The sequence below is a fragment of the Alosa sapidissima genome, chromosome 24 (assembly GCF_018492685.1).
Source record: "Alosa sapidissima isolate fAloSap1 chromosome 24, fAloSap1.pri, whole genome shotgun sequence".
NCBI classification, from domain to species: Eukaryota; Metazoa; Chordata; class Actinopteri; order Clupeiformes; family Clupeidae; genus Alosa; species Alosa sapidissima.
In genome coordinates, this window is record NC_055980.1 from 2,682,834 (window position 1) to 2,705,436 (window position 22,603).

The window sequence follows — 22,603 nt, forward strand, 5'->3', positions numbered from 1 at the left end:
CGGAAGTGTCAGTTTTTACGAGTTTGTTGTCTTCGCTCACACACAGACATGTTTACTGGATGACTGGGGTGTTCACAGACATGCTCCTGTGTTTATAGAGCATGTCATGGCACCAACCATCCCACCCTATACAGCCCCCCACCCCTTTACAACACATCCTGCACACATGCTCCTGGCCAAATCCACACACCACACACGCCCACACTGTTCTGCCACCACACCACACACGCCCACACTGTGTTCGCCCACATTGTGTTCAAGTTGTGGCCTTGGTCTTGTGCAGATGGCCCCGTCTTCCTGTGGAGCAGGAAACCAGAGGGTCACCTAACCAGACAGCAGCCCAGACACCTGCAGCTGACATAGCAGAGGTAACTAACAGCAACACAACTTTAAGTGGGAGCCTGTCACCACTGTCACATTTCTGCTATTGTTGAACGGCAGCCCGTGACCTTGCTTCTCATTTTTCTGTGACCCTGACTGAGTGTTTTCCCCTCCAGCTCAGCTCAGCTTAGCTCATCTCTCTCTCTCTCTCTCTCTCTCTCTCTCTCTCTCACCTGGCACAAGATACAATTGTTCTGCAGCACAATGTCAACGCATCCCACACCCACCCAGCTGTGGATGAAGTTGTGCATCATTTCCAAGTTTAGAGATAGTCCAGAACACACACACTCAAAGAAGCATTTCAACTTGTTTTTGGCAGTGTGATCTCTGGAATGACATTCTTTGCTTCTTATCCAGAACTTGATGAGCAGGCACTATGAGCCAGGACTGCGGCCAACGTTGGGCCCTATAAATGAATATAATATTGGGCCCTCCCCATCCCAATCATGATCATCATGTTCTATGGGGCCCTGTCCCTTGGAATCGGTTTAGCAAGACTGTGTCAGCCACAAATGTCCACAGAAAATCTGACCAAGGCCAGAACTATAAACATTGAATCAACACCAACAAGAGTATAGCACAATCATAACCCAGCCAGTCCAGCGCCAACTCTTATCCCTCCCCAAGTAAGAGAGAGGCTCGACCCCTGGCAAAGCAGGTGTGGAGAGAACCCGATCGCACTGCAGAGAGTGTAACTCCAGCCACTGCTGCACTGAGAGGCAGCCTGAGATTGTGTCCCTGTCGCTCAGCAGAGTGCCGTTCCCACAGTGGTGTCAGGTTCCCACCCAGCAGCCCTGCAAATCCCCTCGGTGCAGAGCCACCGCCACCACGCTGCACAAAGCACTCGCCGAGCACATGCACATGCACATGCACACCCCATTCAGCTCTCCAGTAGCTTCCAGCCCTGCGCAGCTCCAAACAGCTGTAGCTTCGGACAAAAAAAACAAAAAAAACATGTACTCAAACTGAAGCTACACAGAATGAGCTGGGCTACGTCTGGACTCGATTTTCATGACATTTTCTCATATTCATTATCAAGTTGGCGCCAGTTCTAACAATGTAACATTGAGATTTTTCAGACTGATCATTCTCCAACTCGAGGAAAATGAAGGCAGGGCCGAGAACTATTTAAACTAAAAAAAAAACAAACACACAACCAAACCATTCCTCAGCTAATCAGAGTCATGCCATGCCCAAATGACTAAGCGTTATGGCCTTATATTCATCATAAATGTTAAAATGATAGACTCACTGACTCCTCCAACTCCACACGTCTTCCCACTGACCTTGGCATGGCACTGACCATATGGCACCCTCTTTCATCTACAAAAGACTCCCATCTCCTCGAGCCAGACCTCCGTGTGTGTGTGTGTGTGTGTGTGTGTGTGTGTGTGTGTGTGTGTGTGTGTGTGTCCTGCAAGTCTGGTCGCCAAGGGAACGAGTGGCTCACAAGAAAGACCTTGAGAGTTGGATTTCAGTGGAAAGCCTGAGACTGCATGTGTTCACCACAGAGATGGAAGGCAAACTCCAGCAGCACTCCAGCCCACCACCACCACACACCACGATCGAGGAATCGGGGCCTAGTGTGCGGCGTGCACTGGTGAGAGGAGTGCGGGCTCCACAGCAGCAGTTTCAACTTAATGTGGCTTTTGCTAAATTCCTCAGTGGGACTTCCAATTCAGTCTGATCATAGAACGCAAAAAAACACAAGCTAAATCTGAAACTGCTGGCCCAGCAAACTGAAAGTAAGAAGCTTTAGGTTTTGCGCTTTCTGTTTACATGAAACATTCTGTCCTAACTGCCAAGACAGACAGACCTTCATGGAGCCCTACGCCACGACCGAGTCGGCTCACCACACCGGCGGCGCCCTTCCTCCTGTGCTCATTCCTCACGCCTGCTGTGCCGCGCTCATCAGGCCCCAGCATGCCCTGCAGACGCACTCACAAAGGACTCATGACTGACACAGTGGCACGCCAGGCCCAACGATATGCAGCAGCCCTGAGTCACACTGATAAATGCTCCATCTTCAAGTGGATCCAAGGAGGACGCATGAGGGTGGAAAAGAGCAGCAGAGGGTTTAGGAGACCTAGACACACAGAGGGGTGTTAGCAATGGAGAGGGCCAGACGGGGGGGTTGGGGTGGAGCAATGAGGAGAGAGAAAGGGAGAGCAGGCAGCAGGCCTGACACATGGCCCACATTCAGGCTAGCTCCCGCCTGGGTGCTGCTAACGAGAGAAAGCCCTTTTGTTCTCTGGTGAACAGAGAGAGATGTGAGAAGGGACATCTTGCATTATTTAAAGTCAAGTGAACAATCAAATGTCTCTCCATCAGGAACAATAGATCAACCAAGTTTGAGAAGAACAGACAAATCTGAAACTATACTGAGGCGTTCACATTTGGTGTGTTTTAAAGGCTTACCTGTTATCCCTGTTGAAACGGACACTGAAGCTGAACACACCAAGAATGTCAAGCTTGGTGCTAAGGCTAAACAAATAATCTTAAAACCAGACTAAAAGAATTTCACAGGACTAAAAGAATTTTCGTAGGTCTTCGTAGAAAATAGCCAACCATCTTGGTGTAAGGAATAATCTCAAACAATCTTACCAAACGTCTTTCAGATTTTCTGCAGAGTTTGGTGTGTGCATAAATCCCCTTCAACCCCAAAGGTCAGAGAACCCATTAATTACGGTACATCGGTCATGCCTGCTCTTTGCTAGGCCTACTTGTGAGAGTCCTACTGTGTGTGCTGCCTGTGCAATAATGTTTTGGGGTGTCACAAAGAGGTCGAGTAAGAAAGTGAGGAAATGTGTAGGCTTTTAATCACATTATTATGACCATTGAATGTAGGCCTATGCTATTTTGCATGCTAAAATCTGATTCATCACAAGTAAATAAAGAATGGGAACGCAGGTTGGATAATTATATTCTTAGTGTTAATTCCCCTGTATATCCTGCTGGTGACCTCAGTACCTGTTAAGACGCTCTTAGCCAGTAACGAGAACTCTGATCACTCGTAGATCTAGCCTACGAGTGTTTTCACAACGCTCTTAAGCTACGATGGTTTTGGGAAACAGTCAGCAAACCTTAAGAGGGACTTTATGACCAGGCTTACTATGCTTTCAGGAAACCCGGCCCAGATCTAGGCCAAATCAATATTTGTAACCACTTCCCCCTTCATCTGACTGCCCAAACTAAACGTACAAAACAGGCAGTTTTACAAATACATTTACAATGGTGTTTATTATGTAACAATATATATGTACACTTTACTTTTGATGTTATAAACTGTATTTAGAAAATAAAATAAAACTCTATTAGCTTGTTCCAACAGTGGAGGTGAATGATAAAAGACAGCCTGATATTACTGGTGAAATGTGAAGCCCATTTATTTTGCACACAAATATGTTTGTGTGTATGCCTGTGTGTATGCTTAGATGCCTACATGCATCTTATTTTTGACAATCACATCAAACAAACAATCTCAGTGCTATGTCAACAGATTTCTCCAAACAGCTCATCATCTGCCTGCATACTTCTGGAGGAATCGTCATTTATATAAACCTCATTCTCTCCACACCCAGTATGCAAGCTGTTCAGGCTAAAGGAGGCCGTCAGAGTGTGTGCACGGAGACACACACACACACACACACACACACACACACACACACACACACACACACACACACACACACACCCATAGGAAGAAACCACTTTACTGCTGAAGGGCCAGTGGGTGTGGTGGGTTTTGCTTAACTTTCTGATTTAGGAAATATTCTCCTGTGTGCACTTCCCATCACTTGAGAACACCCTCACTGCTGGAAACATTGGGGACAGCCAGATAAAATGAGCTCAAGTCTTTGTGGACCCCCCATAAAAACGAGACACTCACACGCCCCCCCCCCCCCCCCCCCACACACACACACACTCACTCCCTCTCTCTCTCGCCCACACACACACACACACACACACACACACGACCAGCCTTTACATAAATGGGCCTACATATCCCATACTCAGCCACCTCCCTTCTCCTGTCCCCATATGAGTAGAGTAAAGCAAGCACCTGGTCCCTAGAAGTCACACAGCCAGGGCAAGAACACAGTTAACCCCTGGGCCCTGGCTAATGCAGTTTACTACCCCAACGTCAAGTCAAGTCCTGCACATTCAAGTGTTGAAGTCCCCACTGCCCCAAGAACTCATGCCAATGAGTCTTCGACTGTCCAAGGTCCCTCTTGGTCAAAGTATAACATCATGAGTCCGTCACTCCGCCTTGTCAGTTCCTCTCAATTTGCTCAATGTCCAACTCTCCACCCAGCTGATATACATCGCGCCTACTCTCGCACAACCCCGCCCACAAGGGCTCACGCTCCTTCCCATTGGTCGTCCCTGAGTTCAGGTGCCCACAGCCAGGTGGGTCTGCGTCCTGGTCGTCAGCAGAGGAGTCATCCTCCGCATGGCACTGCCCCTCTGAGCGGCAGCGAGGTTCCTCGCCCTGGTCGCCCACCGAGGCGAAGGCGGTCTCGTACTGGTGGCTACTGCTCAGCGCGGGCGGGACAGGGTTCGCGTCCTCCCCAGTGATCCCAGGGCAGCTCAGGCTGTGGAAGTTCCGAAGTTTCTGCAAAGACAAGAGAAAAGACACAGGTCAGTATGGTATGTATTTATGTACATTTCCAATAATGTTACAGAGAAACTATCAGGGGCTATTTGAAGAGTCAAATTCTTCCATGACTCCGTCTCAAGACTGAAAGTTTCCATGCATACTGCAACACTGAAGTGCAAAATCCCCTGGAGAGAACGTAGAGCTCCAGTTGGTTTAAGTGGTAAGGCGCCTTCCTCCTTCTACAAAACCCACAGCCTATATGAGGAACAGCTGAGAGAGTGGTTTCTTGTCCGAACCTCTAGTATGAGGACTGATCTCAAACATAATACACAACCCCACCCTACAAAACTTGGCTAATCGCTAATCACTGTGAAACACTCATTTTGTTTGATGATTCTATTCAAAACTAGCATTTCTAGTCATAGTCACTATGCAATATACATGGGAATTACAACATTTGAAAGGCCTTTCAGTAATGTCCAAGATAAACATACAGTAAATCAACAAATCTGAGCGCTGGGAGTCTTTAAACTCTCCACTCAAATCACACAGGGAGCAACTTAAATGACGACACAGAACACACAACTATAAGACAATGTAGTAAAGCAAAACTGTAACAAAACAGTGAATCATGACACCCCCATAAGAAATAACCTTTCCTTTTAGGGTATGGATTTCCTTTAAATGACAAATCCCAAGGCCAAGTTGCCATGGGAACAGAACATTTGCTTGGTAGTATTTTCTTCTTTTCTGCTCTCGTTGTTTGAGACGTTGTACAGAACAATGTGCCCCGTGCTTCATTTGAGCACAATGTGGGGCGGCGGTGTGCCACCCCAGCGGGCTGGACTGTCCTGCCAGGCGGAGCGGAGCGCATGATGCAGCGTGGCGGAGCCGGGAGCATCTCATTAATCACTCATTTACATACAGCCACCACAATGGTGCTCCTGCCTCTCCGCCGCTTGACCAGGACCCTGGGGTTACACGGGCAGGACAAAAGGGGGAAGGTCAGATGTGTTCAGATATCTACAGTTGTTTGAGACAACTGCTGGGGGACTTAAGTTTGGAGTATGTGAACTTGGACTCACTTTCTCACACACACACACACGGCTCGGATAACTGACATCAGCCAGCCACGGCCCTGGCCTTGCACTCCCCCAGTGCAGAACAATGAGCGCATACATCTGGGCTGCTGTGTGAAATGCGCAGCCCCATTCCCACAGCGCACTGCAGCGTGCCTGCCCGCCTGTCCGCCTGCCCGGGGGCCCCAGCATACAGCAGCTGGCGTGAGCCACGCCGTGGCCACGGAGAATGGAGAGGGCCCCTGCAGATTAGCCAGGACAGCATGGACAGAACAACTGCCACTCGAGGCTCTATAGAGTAAGGAGCGGGGGGGATTGGGGGGGGGGGCTCTGCCCCCACTGATAAAACACACGCACATTGTGCGCCTGTTATGTAATAATGCAAAGAGGGGTCTCGCACACAGCTTGGCACTCTAAGCCCTCCTCAGACACGCTGAGAGAGAGAGAAAGAGAGAGAGAGAGAGAGAGAGAGAGAGAGAGAGACACACACAACACACACACGCAGCAGGGCGACAGACCGACAGGAGAGGCCTGTGAATGAGCAGGGGGGGGGGGGGGAGAAGGGAGAGAAGTGAAAACTGGTCATCTGTATTAGGCCTCTCTCTCCCTCCCTCGGGTAGCGGCTGGCCGGGGCCACATTCTGAGCAGCCCCACATCAAAGAGGCCCCTCTGTATGGTTTGGCACTACTAAACATTTCCCTCACTATTTGCTCAGCCCTGCTGGCCCATTAGGTGTGGGAATCTGCAGAGACCTCCACCATCTGGTATTACCACCATATTTGGTTTGCCATTTGTATAACTTAGTAATTTTATAGGCACCATGGAAATGAAAGCAAGGGTGGTACGGAGCTGTACATCTAAGCTTTACATCTAACACGGGGGCAGCCGTGGCCCACTGGTTAGCACTCTGGACTTGTAACCGGAGGGTTGCCAGTTCGAGCCCCGACCAGTGGGCCACGGCTGAAGTGCCCCTGAGCAAAGCACCTAACCCCTCACTGCTCCCCGAGCGCCGCCGTTGAAGCAGGCAGCTCACTGCTCTGGGATTAGTGTGTGCTTCACCTCACTGTGTTCACTGTGTGCTGAGTGTGTTTCACTAATTCACCGATTGGGTTAAATGCAGAGACCAAATTTCCCTCACGGGATCAAAAAAGTATATATACTTATACTTAACCTTCCTCCTAGACAATAAGCCATCCCACTCAACATACAGAATGAAGACGCTGAGATCCATCCTGGTTCATCTGAATAAGACCCAGTTAAGTGCAGATGCACTTGGTCCAGCTGGCAGAGACAAGTCCCTCATACTCATCCCTCACATTAGCCTAAAAGTGTGACAATCGTCTAACAATGATTAAATAAAACTGATCATTAAACGGTGCCAAGATCTACCCAAATCACAAAAATGACCATTTAAAAGGTAAATCACTGCAACACCTGAGAAAGAACTGGTATGAGAACCATTATGAGTGAGGAACACAGAGGTAAAATAAGCAGAGTTTTATTTTTAAAAACCTGTATTTTGGGTCAAGCCTTAGCTGTACAGTTAATCACTGCAACAACACCTGAGAAAGAACTGGTATGAGAACCATTATCAGCTCAGAATTCTAGTGCATCATAGTCTAGGGATTGGACAAGGGAAGCATATAGGAAATGTGATGCAGTGTGTGGGTAGCTTCAAACAAATTCCGGCTGATTGCCAATACAGACACTGACATACACATCTTTTTTATTTCATGGGAAAGAACAGGCATGGGGGAGAGATAAAAAGGTGTCATATTTAGACCAATCATATTTGGATCTCAAGCAGGACAACATTCCAGCCCAGTGCTCCAGCACAAAGCACAGGCAGCGCCACGAGAAGAGCTCACACACACACACACACACACACACACACACACAGGTAGCCGAACAATCAGCAGGAAAAGCGTCAGCCCCACACGAGAGAGACCTCAGAAGTCCTGCAGCGGGAGCGCATTGTTGCCGTGCCACTGGAATGCTTTTGTGTACGCGAGCTTGGCAGCAGCCGTCTCGCTAGGGGCTGGAGCGTTTCAAAGTGTAGGTGTTCTGGGTCGCCGCAGACTGTTTGTTAAGACACCACTGAACTCTGGGTGACTTCCTAGCGTGGGCCATGGCCAGCTCTGTTTATAGCTCTGATTGCTGGGAGCACAAAATTACGGTATTGCGTGAGAGCATGGCTGCCAGTAAAGGGTGTGTGTTTGGCAATGTGACGTGCATGCCATGTTCTGGAGTGCATGTGAAACGGAGATGAAGCTGGTAAAGATTGTATAATTATTATTATTATTATCCCAACATTATCAACAACAGCTTTCAAAGAGGTGCATTGTTCACAGGAAGAGTATTATTAAAAAGTTTTTAGAAATGTCTCTTCAAAAGGAAGTTTTAAAATCCTTGCTCTTGCTAAGCTATGCCCGTCCTTCAGTCACAACAATGATAAAAACAACTGCTGTGTCCTGTCAACAATAAAAAAAAGTTATACACTACCATGCTTATGGCTGCAATAATTATTGACCTGACCCAGTTGCTGGGTTTATAGCAGCCTCTCTGCCAGGCCCTCTAGGTTAATGTGCAGGAGTTCCCATCCCAGCTAGGCATCTGTGGTGTGCCAGCACAAACAACACTCAGTGGACCTTTCCAAAGAGGTACATTCTGTCCATGGAGCTGATGGGTTGAAGCCATAGGGGACTCCAACACTGGCGCACATTTGGAAACTCAAATGCACAGCTGCACATGATTATTTCCAAGCTCCCCGCTCGGAGGGGTTGTGCTCTAAACCGCCACCGGCTGACCAGAGCCAAGGGAAAAACCTTCATTTCTCCCACTCCTGTGGGTGGGGGGGGAGGAAAATCTGTGTATTTTCGAGGAATTAAGCCATGGGCCAGATCGCCATCAGCTGTAATGAAACATGGCTTTCAAAGAAATGAGAGGGAATCAGCCTGGGGAGAGCAAAGGAGAGGGGAAAGGGAGTGGGGCGCTGCTGCTCAGAGTTCACAAGGCAAGCTGGCTTTGAATTGGGAAACAAAAACACAAGGCCTGCCCTTTTCACAGAGGAAGCCAAAAGGGAGAATCAGTCAGTGCCAGTGAGGCGATTAGATACATGTACTTGTATGCAAACACCTTTTGAAGGCTGCAGAAAAGAGCGGTTGTGTGCCAGCGGCGGCCGGTCAAAGAGAGTCGGACAACACTGGCCTGGGCTGCCACACCAGACAGACACGTCTCACACGCGGGCTGCCTCAACGCACCATCTGTTTCCTCTCGCCTGTTGCCAAGCTCCACATCTGAGGAGTGCCTCGTGGTCCTACTCTACTTTTCCTTCCAGCGCCGCTATATCTGTGTGTGTGTGTGTGTGTGTGTGTGTGTGTGTGTGTGTGTGTGTGTGTGTGTGTACACAATCAGAAAAATGCTACACAGAAGGGATGTGTGTGAAAACATGTGCGTCACAGTAAGCGATGGGTAACAAAAGTAGCGTTAGCATGCTGTGCATGTGTATGATTCTATAGTAAGAGATGAAATGGTAGCCTCAGCATGGTCCAGCACAGCCATGATATGGGCAGAGCAGCAGGAGTTTGGGGCTGTTAAATCCATTTTGGGGGGAGACTCTGCTCAGTGAGCCAGAACGTCTCATCCCTCATTAAGAGCTCCTGGAGCGTGGCGAGAACAGAGGAGCAGACGTCTTCGGCCGAACAGACAGTAAGCCAAACTGACAACAGGCTGCAAGACGCACTCAGCCTTGCTATGGACACAGGGCCTAAAATGGTGCGAATGGCACACACTGAAGACACAGTAAAGTAGGTTAACCAGCTGGAGAGAGCAGCTTCAATTTGGGAACAGGTGTTATCTGAGACAGTTGCACACTGTTAGTTGGCAGTATCTGCACAGGAGATTTGACTTGCACACTACAAAAGAAAGGAGGGGGAATGCAACATGGCCTTCTAACAGGGGCAGCCTAATCTGAACTTGGTTCAGCCAAGGACAAGGAAGTGAGGAACACAGAGGTAAAATAAGCTGACTGAAAACCAAAAAAACCAAAACAATTTTGGGTCAAGCCTTAGCTGTACAAATTCAGGGACAGAGCCATACAGAGTAAGTATATAGAGTTAGCTGATCTGTTTCAAACATGGCTTATTTGGTCTGCTTGTTCAACTCTCTGCCAGGCCCTCTCAATTAACGTGCGCCACAACAAGGCCACTCCATCAGTATATACTACATCCCCACCCCATGTAAGAAGAGGGCATCGAGCCCGAGATTCTCACCTGCGTCATCTTGGCCAGGTCCAGAGAGGGCCTCTGCTTGTGAGAGTCGGCTGGTCGGCGGCGCTTGACTCCAATCTTCTTGTCATTCAGAACGCAGGGTTGGGAGCGGCTGCGTGCCAGGCCACTCTGCCCGCCGCGGCGGCCCAACTCCGGGGTGGAGTCTGAGGAGGAGCAGGCCTCGACGTGGCCCTGGGGCTCTGGGAGGCAGATCTGCTCGTGAGAGAGGTAGAGTGGGCAGGGTGGCTTGGAGGGCGAGGAGGACGGGGAGGTGGGGGAGGCCAGGAGGCCCGTGAAGGCCGAGGGAAAGGCGAGGCTGCCGCCGAAGCAGGGCAGCTCCAGGCCATTGGAGCGCGTGGGCAGGCTGAAGCTGGAGCTGCGCTGCATCCCAGGGAAGCTGGACGAGGCTCCAGCCGCCGCGCCCGAGTGCCCAGTCCTCTGGGCCACACTGCCGCCGCTGTGACAGCGCCGCTTCTCCACCGCCGTCCAGACGCGCGAGCCCTGGGGTCGCCACGGAGAGCGGCAGCCAGCGGCCAGCTCGTCGGAGCAGGAGAGGGAGCGACACTGGCGCTTGCTGGGCGGGGCAGTAGAAAGCGCGTGCGCAGGGCTACTTTCGCTCAGACTCAGATCCTGGAGCAGGTTGCTGATGGTGCCGGAGGTGCCCCAGGGGGTAGCGGTCAGGCTCTGGCAGCTCTCAGGAAGGGCGTCCCACAGGCTCTCCAGGCTGGAGCCCACTGGCCGCTGCTGGATGCCACAGCCCCTGCCCATCTCACACCACCTGCTTGACTCTGAGAGCGCACACACACACACACACACACACACACACACACACACACACACAGGGGAAGAAAAAAAAGGATGAAATGATTAATATGAACATTAATGACTTCAATTACATTTGCAATACATATTTTAACCTGTTTTTTAACGATGGCCTGATAAGATGAACAACCTCCTTTGTCGTATTTACGTATCACAATGTATTCCCTTACGTATCACAATGTAAGGATCAAGCTGGTCTTCATTCAGCTGGTGTCAAGCAGTGGTCAGACAAAAAGAGCAGGAATTACTAGCTCCTACAGAAGGCTGTTTTTCACTGCAGGAACTGGAAGGGATGCTTCAGGGCAGCCCACACTTTTGTGTGTGTTCTGACCGCAGGACCTCTTTAAGTATAGTTCTCGGGAGTAATTCTGTGTGGCCCTGAAACTACTGGGTGGTGCTTCGAGTGATGATGGATGGCATTAATTGGTTGAGTGTAAGACAACAAGTGGCATTTTTTAAAACCAGCACAAATATGTTCTACTATATCTTGATTACATCGCAGCTTATGAAGTACCATCAAACTACTACTACTACTACTACTACTACTACTACTACTACTACTACTACTACTACTACTACTACTACTACTACTACTACTACTACTACTACTACTCTTAAATGTATATAGCTCCTTTCAGGATACCGAAGATCGCTTGACAAACAAAGGGATGGGTAGGGAATGGAAGGTCAGAGGGTTACACGGCTTTTTTACAAATTTTACAAGGGTTTAAATTATGCCCAGAGCAACTTGAGTTAAGTGCCTTGCTCAAGGGCACAACTGTAGAAGCCGGGAATTGAAGCGACAACTTTCAGGCTACGGCACGCTAGCCCAGTTCCTTAACCACTACACTACCACCTCCCCAATTAGATATCTTGCAGGCACCATTTAATCCCGACCATGTCAATCCATGCGTACAGCTGTATAGCGTAGCACTGTGAAATTCCAAGTACTCTAAGTACATCTAGTCAGCACCAGTGCCACAAGTCAAGTCAATGCATATAATACTATACAAGTCACATCAGTCATCACAACCTTACAATGACATCATATACAGATCAAGGGAGGGTTGTTCATACATCGTATCAGAAGTTGTGGTTGCCCTGTTTTGCACCGTGGATTATTAACAGTTAAGCTAACATGCAAATAAAGCATCCAACACAAGATAGAGTCTATTACTTTATTTAATGTGGTGCTTTAGAAGTATATGGGTCTTGATGTGTAGCCTGCCTGCTTCAAATTCACATTTTGTGGCATTTGACATGGAACTATACTCTCATTCCAGCGTAATAATCAAGGAACACCATGGGCGCAGCAGCACAATGATATTATGTAGCACCTGAAAATAGTCCCCATAGGCTAAATTCCAGGAACAAGTTTGAGCTGCAGCAGACGAATTGGTTAGTGACGCCTGAATGAGTATAGTTCCATCTCAAATCAGCCTATAAAATTGCCACATTTCATTTTCAGTTGGTCTTATTACACTTTCTAACTTGAGGAGACAAGTTTTAAATAGGAAAATTACCGGAAATCATCACTTTTAAACGTGATGCTAGCAGGCGAGAATCTAATGGTCTAATCCGATTCAATGATTCAGACTCAGAGAACGGCTGGATGAACTGGAAAAAGGTTAAAATCAATTGCTTAACTCAAGGGGAAGTGGAAAATGAGTGTAATTCCCCAAATGGTGGAATATCCCTTTAACATAGGAAAGATCTGCACACACACACACACACATGCATGCATGAACACACACACACGCACGCGCACACACACACACAAAAATGTTGTAATTGATGTCACTAGTCAAAACATACACAGACACAAAGAGGAACATCATTGCAACCTTCATATTTGGTGAAGTGTCACCTAGTGAGCATCATTGTCACAGTGTAAAACGTCAGGAAGTGAGTAAGTGTTTTCAATGTATAAAACTTGCAAAAACAAATTGCACACATATCAGATATATGCTTTGACACTTGCACCACATATGAGTGCATTGTTGGTTTCCGAAATGGTACGGGTCGCGGAGCCACACGTGCTTGGGCCCGTCATGACCGCTTGCGGCTATATTTTTGGTTGTTCTCACTCACACTTTGTTAGCTAAAAGGGAGCTAAAGGCTAACTGCTCTAACCAACTTCCAGTGAATTATTCTAAGCTAGGCTAATGGTGTCAGATTAGGTTATTGCAAAGAGAAGAGAAGGGAATGCATCCTCTTATCTAACTCTGGGTTAGATGGCAAATAAGCTTACTTCCCAAAATGTTGCCGTGTTCCTTTAAGCAGAACCTTGCTTTTGTGTGTTGGCCATTTTATTGGTTAATTGCTAGCAATGCAGGCTTTGACATAGCGTTAGTGACTATGACTAGCGTTATCTAACTTGTTTTGGCACTGAATCACCCTTACCTGACTCAGTTAATCCCGCCTTCCACCTTGACACCACCTCAAGCACTACTTAGAACAGGCTGGCCAAAGGATAAAGGTGAGGCCAGAAACCTGGGGACAATAGCCCTGAGGAAGCCTCGCAGAGGCACAAGAAGTGACAATGGGGAAGCCATAAGCCTCCATATGCCTTAATTCACCTGACTTTGGCCCAACAGTGGGGAAGTGGCTACTATGTAAGGTTAGGAAAAGTTCTTGGATTATGACAGGCTCATGACTGCACAAATGCACCATTTCTCTCTCAATTCTCTGGCTACAGGGCATCATCTGCTTATGCAAGTATAGAAAGCTTTAAAGCTAAAAGCTTTAACTTTGAGACCCTAATCAACCTGAGATCTAAAAACGTAGGCTTAAAAGACAGAAGTAGCATGAACAAAACCTTGTCAACAAAACGTCAAGTAACATCCAGCTGCAAGACACGCAAGCAAAGCATTGGGGTCTTTTTCTGAAGGTAAACAAATCTATGTCTGAAGAATACAAGACTCTTATTTCAGTCTTTTCAGGAAAGGAGTACAAAGCACAACAAAGTCTGGCTCTCTACAGACAACAGCTGCCTTTCAACACAGCCAACAGCCTCACAAGCTGTTCAGGGAACATTTCAATAGCCTTTAATTACATAGTAAAGGAAGGAGAAAGGGAGAATCAACCGAGTCCAATCAAGACGGGATGACGAGAGAGACAGCATGAAAAGTGAACAAAGAGAACAGGAAGACCGTAAACAAGAAAAACATTTTCACCTGGAAGATTTTTTAATCGTCCACTGGACAGATAATTTTGCGGTCACAGCTACACTGAAGTTAAAGTAAGTAAAATGGCAAAACAGTTAACAGATATTGCAATACTCATGGAAAGGTAAAAAGGTGAGCATGTAGGAGATGCATACCAGAATAAAAACCTTAGTGCCAGAAAAAAACTGGTTAAATTACATAACTTTTCATTGGTTGAGGCTAGCCTGGTGCTGCCATTCCACATTAAGTGCATTCATTGAGGGTTGAATATCTCAAGTTGGGGACACTGCTACCAAACCCAAATGAAAGTGAGGGTAAGCCTGTAGAGATCTAAGCAGTAGCATATTTCCCTCCATATTACCAAAACTTGATCCACGTCATTTCTATTTTAAGAGATTGTAACTTGGGTCTTCCTGATAAGAGCAACTTTGTTGAGGAACTGGAATTCCCAGTCAACTCAACCACTCCTTACAGTTCATTGTGGTCCAGAAAACTCAAAGCTAGTCAGGCTAGGGTTAGCATTAAAAGGGCAGAAAGTATCATATTAATGTCCCCCTTTCCCTGAAGCCTTTTCTATGCAACATTTAGGTAAAGAAAGATCTGTCAGGTGTGCCAACCACCCACCTCTTCAGACAAGTACTTACCCATGATTCCACAGGAGAAGAGAGCTGCCCCCTGGCTCATGGTCACTGTCTCACACTGTAAAGAAACAACAAAAGGAAGTGTGCCTCCTCAACACTACACTTGGACAAACACAGACACACAGCAACCCTTCAGGCAAACGTCAGTTCTGTACAATTCACAATGAGGCAGGAAACCGATCACTCCCCTCCTCCCCACCAACAGCAGCAGCCATGCCAGCAGAGATGGGTCATGTAGACCACAAACAAATCAGCTGTCTGTGCATGTCAACGAGCTAGCAAGCCAGATGCTAGAGAGAGGGGAGGGGGGTTCGGGGCCTTCACCAAACAAGCTGAGGAAACTCTACTGGCAAAGACATTCAGTCTTAACTGAAGCTCACGTTTAAGAGGAACTCTCGAATGACTTCAACCCAGATAATGTGAGACAAGCACTGGTCAGATTTCCAGGGAAATTTTTGTCATTCAGTTTTCATTCTGTTCTCATGAGTCATGCTAGCCTGGTCCAGGGCAAAAGCCACAAGAGCCAAAAGAGTTTTTTTACAGAGGAAATAACTGGACTGATGACAAACCCTTTCTGATAACAATTTGACACTTTTACAATACCTTATTTACAGCTTAAATGTCCTCTCTATCAAAACAAAAATGAGGATGTAACTTTCCTTCCTAAACTTTACAACAGTGATTAGAGGTTCCTATTTAAAATATTTAAACAAAGCTTACCGGCTCGAAGTTTGAATCTTTGGATGTTACATCATCAGCTCCCTTCTTTTCCAGTGTTTTAGCTTGAATAATCACCATGACAACACACATCTTTGCCACAGTCCGATCCAGTGCAGAGCTGACCCATCAGAGCCCATCTTTAACGGAGGCACTGAGATACAGGCACACACTAGATGTCCATCAATGCAAATGTTCCTGTCAAGTTCCTCTGAAATGTTCTTCAGGGCTCTGCAGGAGTCTGTGGAGATAAGACAAGGGCTTTAGGCTTTCTTTTGTTTGACCCAGAGAGCAGGAGGCAAGCCGCCGGGACAGCGGGGGAAGAGTGTGGCTGCAGTGCCCAGAGTCTGACCTCCCCACCGCCTGAGGAATTCTTCTCCACTCTCCCTCCTTTTGTCTGGCAACATATACACAGAACTCTTTCAGTAATCAGTGTGTACACGCACGCACGCACGCACACACTGTGAGCACACATACACATACACATACACATACACACAGACACACTGACACACAGACACGGGAAAGGACAGAAGAAAACACAATTCTAGAAAAAAGAAAAAACACTGATATTGTAGGTTACAACAGCACTAAATTCTGCGCAGACAGAGTGCTCGTTCTCTTCCTGTGTATTCATGGCCCAAAACTTGCAATCTGCCAATTACAGCAGATGTGTCCACTCTTTAACCTTTCCCAATTCCCTCTTGTATTGCAACCTCCAGAGCTAGGGTTAGTATGGAAATCTGACCTTTTGGATGATCAAACATCATACCGAAGACAAGAAACCATTCAGGCTGCTAGGCTAGACTACATGAAACTACATCAACACCACTTACCAGTAATCCCCCGTTATATTTCAGCTAACTGAAATATAAATAGGTGTGGCGATAAGAATCATTCACCGGAAACTGGGATGACTAGTCCAACAGTTCCATATTAAAGAGCAGACGTCATGCAAAGAAAACAGGAAGAAAACCTTTTCCATGGCATTAGTAACTGATCTACTTGCCCTGTGGTATAAAGCTTCACCGGGCACACACCTGCCCAATGCTGTTCACCCACATGACCTCATAAAATCATTCAATGCCCAAAGGAGTCACTAGCCTATGACCTGTAGATGGATGCTACAATACAGGGTCTCATTCTCAGTTGAGACAGAGCACAAAGCCAACACTGGAGAGCTAATAAGCAAGACTTACTGTAGGCCAAACCATTGCCACTGCTGATAGGATTAAGGGTGTGCAGCTACCATATCATGCACCGCGTGATGCTAATGATCAAGCTAATGATCCTCTCCCTCTGATTTGTCCACATGCCAGGTTATGCTACACACCAACAATATCATGCTATTGATGGGAGCAAGACCCAGCAGAACTAGAGCACTGAAATCTGTTCAATGCAGATGAATGGGCAACCTTGGCAGTTCCTCTCCACTCTCACACTTGTATCAGGTTCCTCAGGATGACTTGGCTGATCTGGATTCTCCCCTAAGCAGTGCCTTTGTTTCAACCGTTTCTGGAAGAAGAGGTGCTCAACAACTTGAATAACAAATGCACCCAATGTTGCTACATTCTAAAAAGTATCAAGATATTGATAAGATACAAGATAAGATATATAAGATATAAGATAAAACACAAGTTTTTAGGTCAACAAGATCCGTTTGACCAAGGTATCTCATCTCCAAGGATATGTCAATGCTGAAGAGCAATTTCATTTTTCTTAAGAAAATGTCTACAAACACAATGAACCAATGTCTACAATGAGCCAATTAAACTGAATTCTCATCCCATGACTATATGCCTCAGCAAACAAGTTTTATTTCAATCCTACCTACAATTCTATGAGGTCACAGTGACCTTGGCCTTTGACCACCAAAATCCAATCAGTTCATTCTTGAATGAGTCCATGTGAACATTTGGGGTGAATTTTAAGAATTGTCCTTGAGGCGTTCCTGATATATAGTGCTCACTTGCGAGTCAAGAACTTGAGGCTAAAGTGACCTTTTTCCTTTAACCAACCAATTCTAATCAGATAATCTTTGAGTCCTAGTGAATGCTTGAACAAAATCTTCAGCAAATTAAAGTCAGTGACCTTGACTTTTGGCCTTTGACCACCAAAATCTAATCAATTCATATTTTTAGACCAAGTGATTGTTAATGCTAGCCTAAATGTAGAAGAATTCTCTTACTTTAAACCACAGAAAACTTGCTGAAATAGCTGACATTGCAAGGACTTTTGTGCCGTTGATGCTCTGCTGTCCAATCATGTATGCCTATTTATTTTCCCGAACCAATCCTGCTGCTGTACTGTAGGGCATAAAGTGTCCCTTCAACCACTGTCTTCACATCAGCTGACATCAGTCTCAGATTGGCCAACCACAAGAAAAAACATGCATATCTGGCCACCTCAGCCTATTTGCTAACTATGCACAGGAGAATTAGAGAGGGTTGTGGCACAATGGTTAAAACAGTCTGGAGGTACAAATTAATTAGTTAAAAAGGTATTGTACCCTATGGCTGTCAGTCACCATCATTTCACTTCATTTATGTATGACAGTGTATTGACCAAACCTATGCAGGCCTAGGCTACAACCAACGAAGGGCCGATCTAAACCTCTATCAAACAAAGGCTGACATTGTTTTCTGATATTCAAATAGCAGAATATTTATACGAAATGCAAGTTCTATAAAAAAAAAAGAATGGTTTTCTCTGTTAACACCAGCTTATGGGTAATCTATGGTGTTGTCTATGTCAGTCAGAGCTAGTATGACAGTGTTTTCATGTAGACAAACAGTGTGGTATATTGGATAGCATAAATACCCATGTATAGGTACCACATCCAAGTATTAGCCTAATGGCAAGACTACTAAAGTTTACAAAATCAATGTAACCTGTGGTTAAATAGTCAGGAAATCAGGTGAAGTCTGCCAATACTGTGGCAATAACATGAAGCAAACAATCAGGATGGTGACTACAACCAGAGCTTGAGTGTTTTAGCACACCCTCAAAATGGACAGTCCTACACAAACTTGTACTGGTGTTTAAAGACAAGAACAATTATTTGAATACCCATCGATATGCAGATGGCAGCGCAAAGGGTTTGAGGGTTTTCAAAAAACACTTTGAGTCTTGAGGGCTTTGAAACCACAGAGCCGGCAGTATGTGAGCATAGGGTGGGGGGATAGTTCACCAGTGGATTCACAAGTAGGCAGCTGCCCCAGCCACTTACCATAAACACAAAGGCCCAGCCGGCCTGCTCCTCTTAAACCAGCTTGTCAAGGGAGAGGCCTTCCTTTTTCAGAGGGAAGTGCTGATTTAGAGGCAGGCCATGTTCACCCAGTCCATGCATCCACCACTGTATAACAGGGCATAAGGACATGCATGTTGTGCTGCAGACAAAGTCCTTTAACAGCATGTGACTTTTGTTCCAGCAAACCCTTGTTCCATTTGGGATAGCTTGCACGCCAACAGACGGCCTGTTAAATTGTTACCAGGCAATAAGAAGCTTTGGCACGAAACCGAAGGCTGTGCCACCACAGCCACAAGTATGTAACAAAGGGTGAAAGATGGAGAAAGAAGTGCAAGACAATTTCAAATAATCTCAAAGGGCAATTAGGTGTGAGGTATAAAATGGGAAGCATAATAGCTGAGGACCTTAGTACTTTCTTCATAAACATGACATTCTTTCAATGTGATTGACATCACATTGTGGATGTAAAATGTTGATTTAGCATTTCTTCAAATAGTAAAACAATGTGTAGATGCAAGTTCAAGTCAGCAGAGAATGCTGTGCCCATATCTCAAAGTGCAGCAAACTGGAAATTACAATGTTGAAATGTGTATTATGTATAGAATATGTAGCCTGATTTCTCAGTGTAGTCTATTTTTATTGTCACCCAGGCGTCCACGTACAAGTTCTCAAACCTTTCTGAAGCAACAAAATTTATTACAGCTTAGAAACAATAGTATCACAATTGTTACACTTGAGACCAGCTTTCACAACTAGCATACCCTACTAAATATTAAGCATGAACAAGGTCAAGGAAGGGGATTAACTAAACACAAACTCAAAATAGTTTGTGCAACATCAGGGCCCATGTACATAATATAGAACATATCTAATCAACTTCTCAGTTACCCTCTGCGTTTTGGGTATTGCGAGCTACAGCTGATCATAAAAATCAATAACACAGGTAGCTTATGCAAAACATAAATGCATGTCACAGTTTCTCCAACTAACTTGTGCAGAAATGATGGCTTACATCTCATTGGCAGTCATCAATTCATTACAAAGACACCAGATTGGCAAGACAATTTCCCTAAGTCAGCATGCATACCTTCATGTTATGCACAATTGTGTATCACTTATGCACATTATGTAAATGGTCAGTTGTAATTGAACCGAGCTATGCTAAGGTGTGTGAATCAATCCTACCGAAGTACAAGACACTTCTGTAATTATACACCGTGACCGATGCACTTTTGACAATAGTTCAAACTATCAAAACTTCTACTGTACTGCAACTATCTGTACGAAAACTAGCAAAACAAAGGCATTTAAGCTCTGTTTATGTCCATATTTGGCACTAGTGTACTTTGAGATACTGTCCACACAAATTAAAACCAGTAGTCTAATTAACCTACTGTTCATACCCGATACTACAGTATCAAGGTGAACGCTGAATGGGAGGCCTCGTCTGGCTGAACAACTGAACTAAAACCAAAGTGGGGACTTTTGTCCTTGACGCAGCAGCTTTCCCCATCACAAAGGTGGGTAATTTCCCCCTGATAACCAGAACACCGTCGTTGCCATTGTACTTATTCTATCAAGACATATGGCCTAAACTACATTTTATTACAGTTAATCGATGTCATTAGATACATGCCTAATACTTTTCAGAATCCATTAAATTAAAATATGTATTCTATGGAAAAAGGGGGGCAACTCAAAAACAAACTTTTGCCATATTATGTGGTCTTTTAAAGCTAGTTGATCTTAAAATCGCATGCTTCTGCAAATAACCCGCGTAAAAGAAAAATGAAACAAATTCCAAAGGAAAAAGTGCATGGTTTACTTAAGGTTAATGTTGTCAACTAGTAAATTAACATTACCTCGACCGTTCTTGTATTCATTCTAGCTTCTACACATTCAAATTTCAGTTAACTCAAATGTTAGAGTTAATGTTAACCTTTTTAGCTGATCCAGAATCGATGTTCATTTGCTTATCTAAGAGTGTCATTGCCAGACGAAAATCTGAGTTGGTTAAATAAACTTGAAGACAAACAATGGCTGTTAGCTGGGATAGCCAACTCGGCTAGCTTTTTGAGTTTGTTCAAATGTTTTCCTGGCTAGTTCTGGTTTCAGACAAGTGTTCCAAACCGAGCTAACATCGCCACAAAAATCTCTTCGTGTTACACGCCATCATTAAACAGACTTTTGAGGAGTGTAACAACCAGGGCTTGTTTCGTGTTCTGCATATATTTGTACTAACTAGCTAGTCTTTAATTTTTAGAAACAAGTTCGTTTGCGTTCGCTAGCTACTGTAAGTTAATAATGTTTCCTCTAACTAATGTTAGCTACTTTATCATTTAGTTTAAAGTAAGTTACTCACAAGGATCATGCAGTACATCTCTGTAGAAACAACGTTACCCACAGAGCTGACGTAAATTGCCAATTCACTTCGACAATGCATAACAAAAATCTTGGCAAAATAATTAAGATGTTAAATTCCCCGGACCCCGGTGTGTACACTCTCGCACACGGGGAACTGTGCCACAATCATTTCGCTTGCCCTACATCTACTCGCACTGGGCTGGTGCATGCTTGACATGCACACTTGACCGAACCATTGACTCGCAGGGGAGAACGGATATATATATTATATTCATTAAATAAAATGTACCCCATCTCAGATATTGGAAAACACCCAAGGACAAATAATATGGATAAAATGAAATTATACATTGTAGTAATAAAGAAAACATATTTTCAGAAATGTTAAGAGAGACACAAAGTCCAATCTATACCCTGATGAGTTTCGAATATTCTGTCAGCCTGAAAAAAGTTTGCTAGCTCATTGAGTAGTTTCAGTACAGTACAGTAGGCCTAAGTTTTGCTTGATGCTTTTGTTGTTGTTTTGATGTAGGCCTACACGATGTTAGCTTTGGTCTTAAACACCTACCAACATCGAATTACTGTTAAAACATTCCTTAATTTAAGCCGATTTACGATTGATAAGCTATATTGAGTTTTTATTAAGGCTCAGGTATAATATCTTTCAACATATTCATTAAAGGTCCACTGCTTGGTTGAATTTCCCATTGTCCTGCGTTCTGTTGAACGTAATTGACCGTATGTTATTTGCACACCTATGAAGTAGATCCAATTTGTTAGCTGCAGATCATGGACCGTTTTACCACCTCGACCGTGCATTTATTTATGTGAACCGATGCATGTCGTCCATTATCCTTACATAACTGTTCACTCTATAGAGATAGAAATAGATTTCTGAATGTAGACTAATGTAGATTAATTTTTTTATGGGTTGATTTCACCTGCCAATCATTCCACGATATAGTCTCAGCCACAGGCAAGAGCAAGAAAGTTTAAAGTTCTTAACATGTCTGATGCAAAACACTCTCACACTTTATTTTTACCATCTCACTCTGTTGCTCTGGCTGACTTCAGAATCCATATTTTAACACACATTTAATTGTACTGTTGTGGAAGGTGCATGGGTAACAGTGGCAACTGTTTTTACAAATGCAAACACATCAACAGGGCCATTTGAACTGACTGCTGCAAGTAGGCTAATATTAAGGAATTGTATCCAGAATATCACTCAGATTCTACTAAGCCTAATTCTCAACCTTGTGTCATTCTGAATGATTAAAACTACACTATTATAAGCCTATCTTGAGTGTAAAT

The 22,603-nt window shown here is 45.2% G+C and overlaps 1 protein-coding gene across 3 annotated transcripts; it reads right to left on the reverse strand.

Moving 5' to 3' along the window:
- Positions 1–3,593: 3,593 nt before the first annotated feature.
- On the reverse strand, positions 3,594–21,471 carry fam53b (family with sequence similarity 53 member B). 3 transcript variants are annotated; one of them, XM_042083235.1, is made up of 5 exons: positions 21,288–21,470; positions 15,679–15,916; positions 14,962–15,016; positions 10,332–11,116; positions 3,594–4,996 (listed from the first exon to the last, which is right to left on the reverse strand). In XM_042083235.1, exons 2-5 carry the CDS (start codon positions 15,766–15,768, stop codon positions 4,655–4,657), a joined length of 1,272 nt encoding a protein of 423 aa, XP_041939169.1. In that variant the 5' UTR covers positions 15,769–15,916; positions 21,288–21,470; the 3' UTR covers positions 3,594–4,654. The 3 variants fall into 3 exon arrangements, with proteins under 3 accessions (XP_041939169.1, XP_041939170.1, XP_041939171.1); XM_042083236.1 differs by lacking the exon at positions 21,288–21,470 and adding an exon at positions 16,028–16,046; XM_042083237.1 differs by lacking the exons at positions 14,962–15,016; positions 15,679–15,916 and having other exon boundaries at positions 21,288–21,471.
- Positions 21,472–22,603: the final 1,132 nt, after the last annotated feature.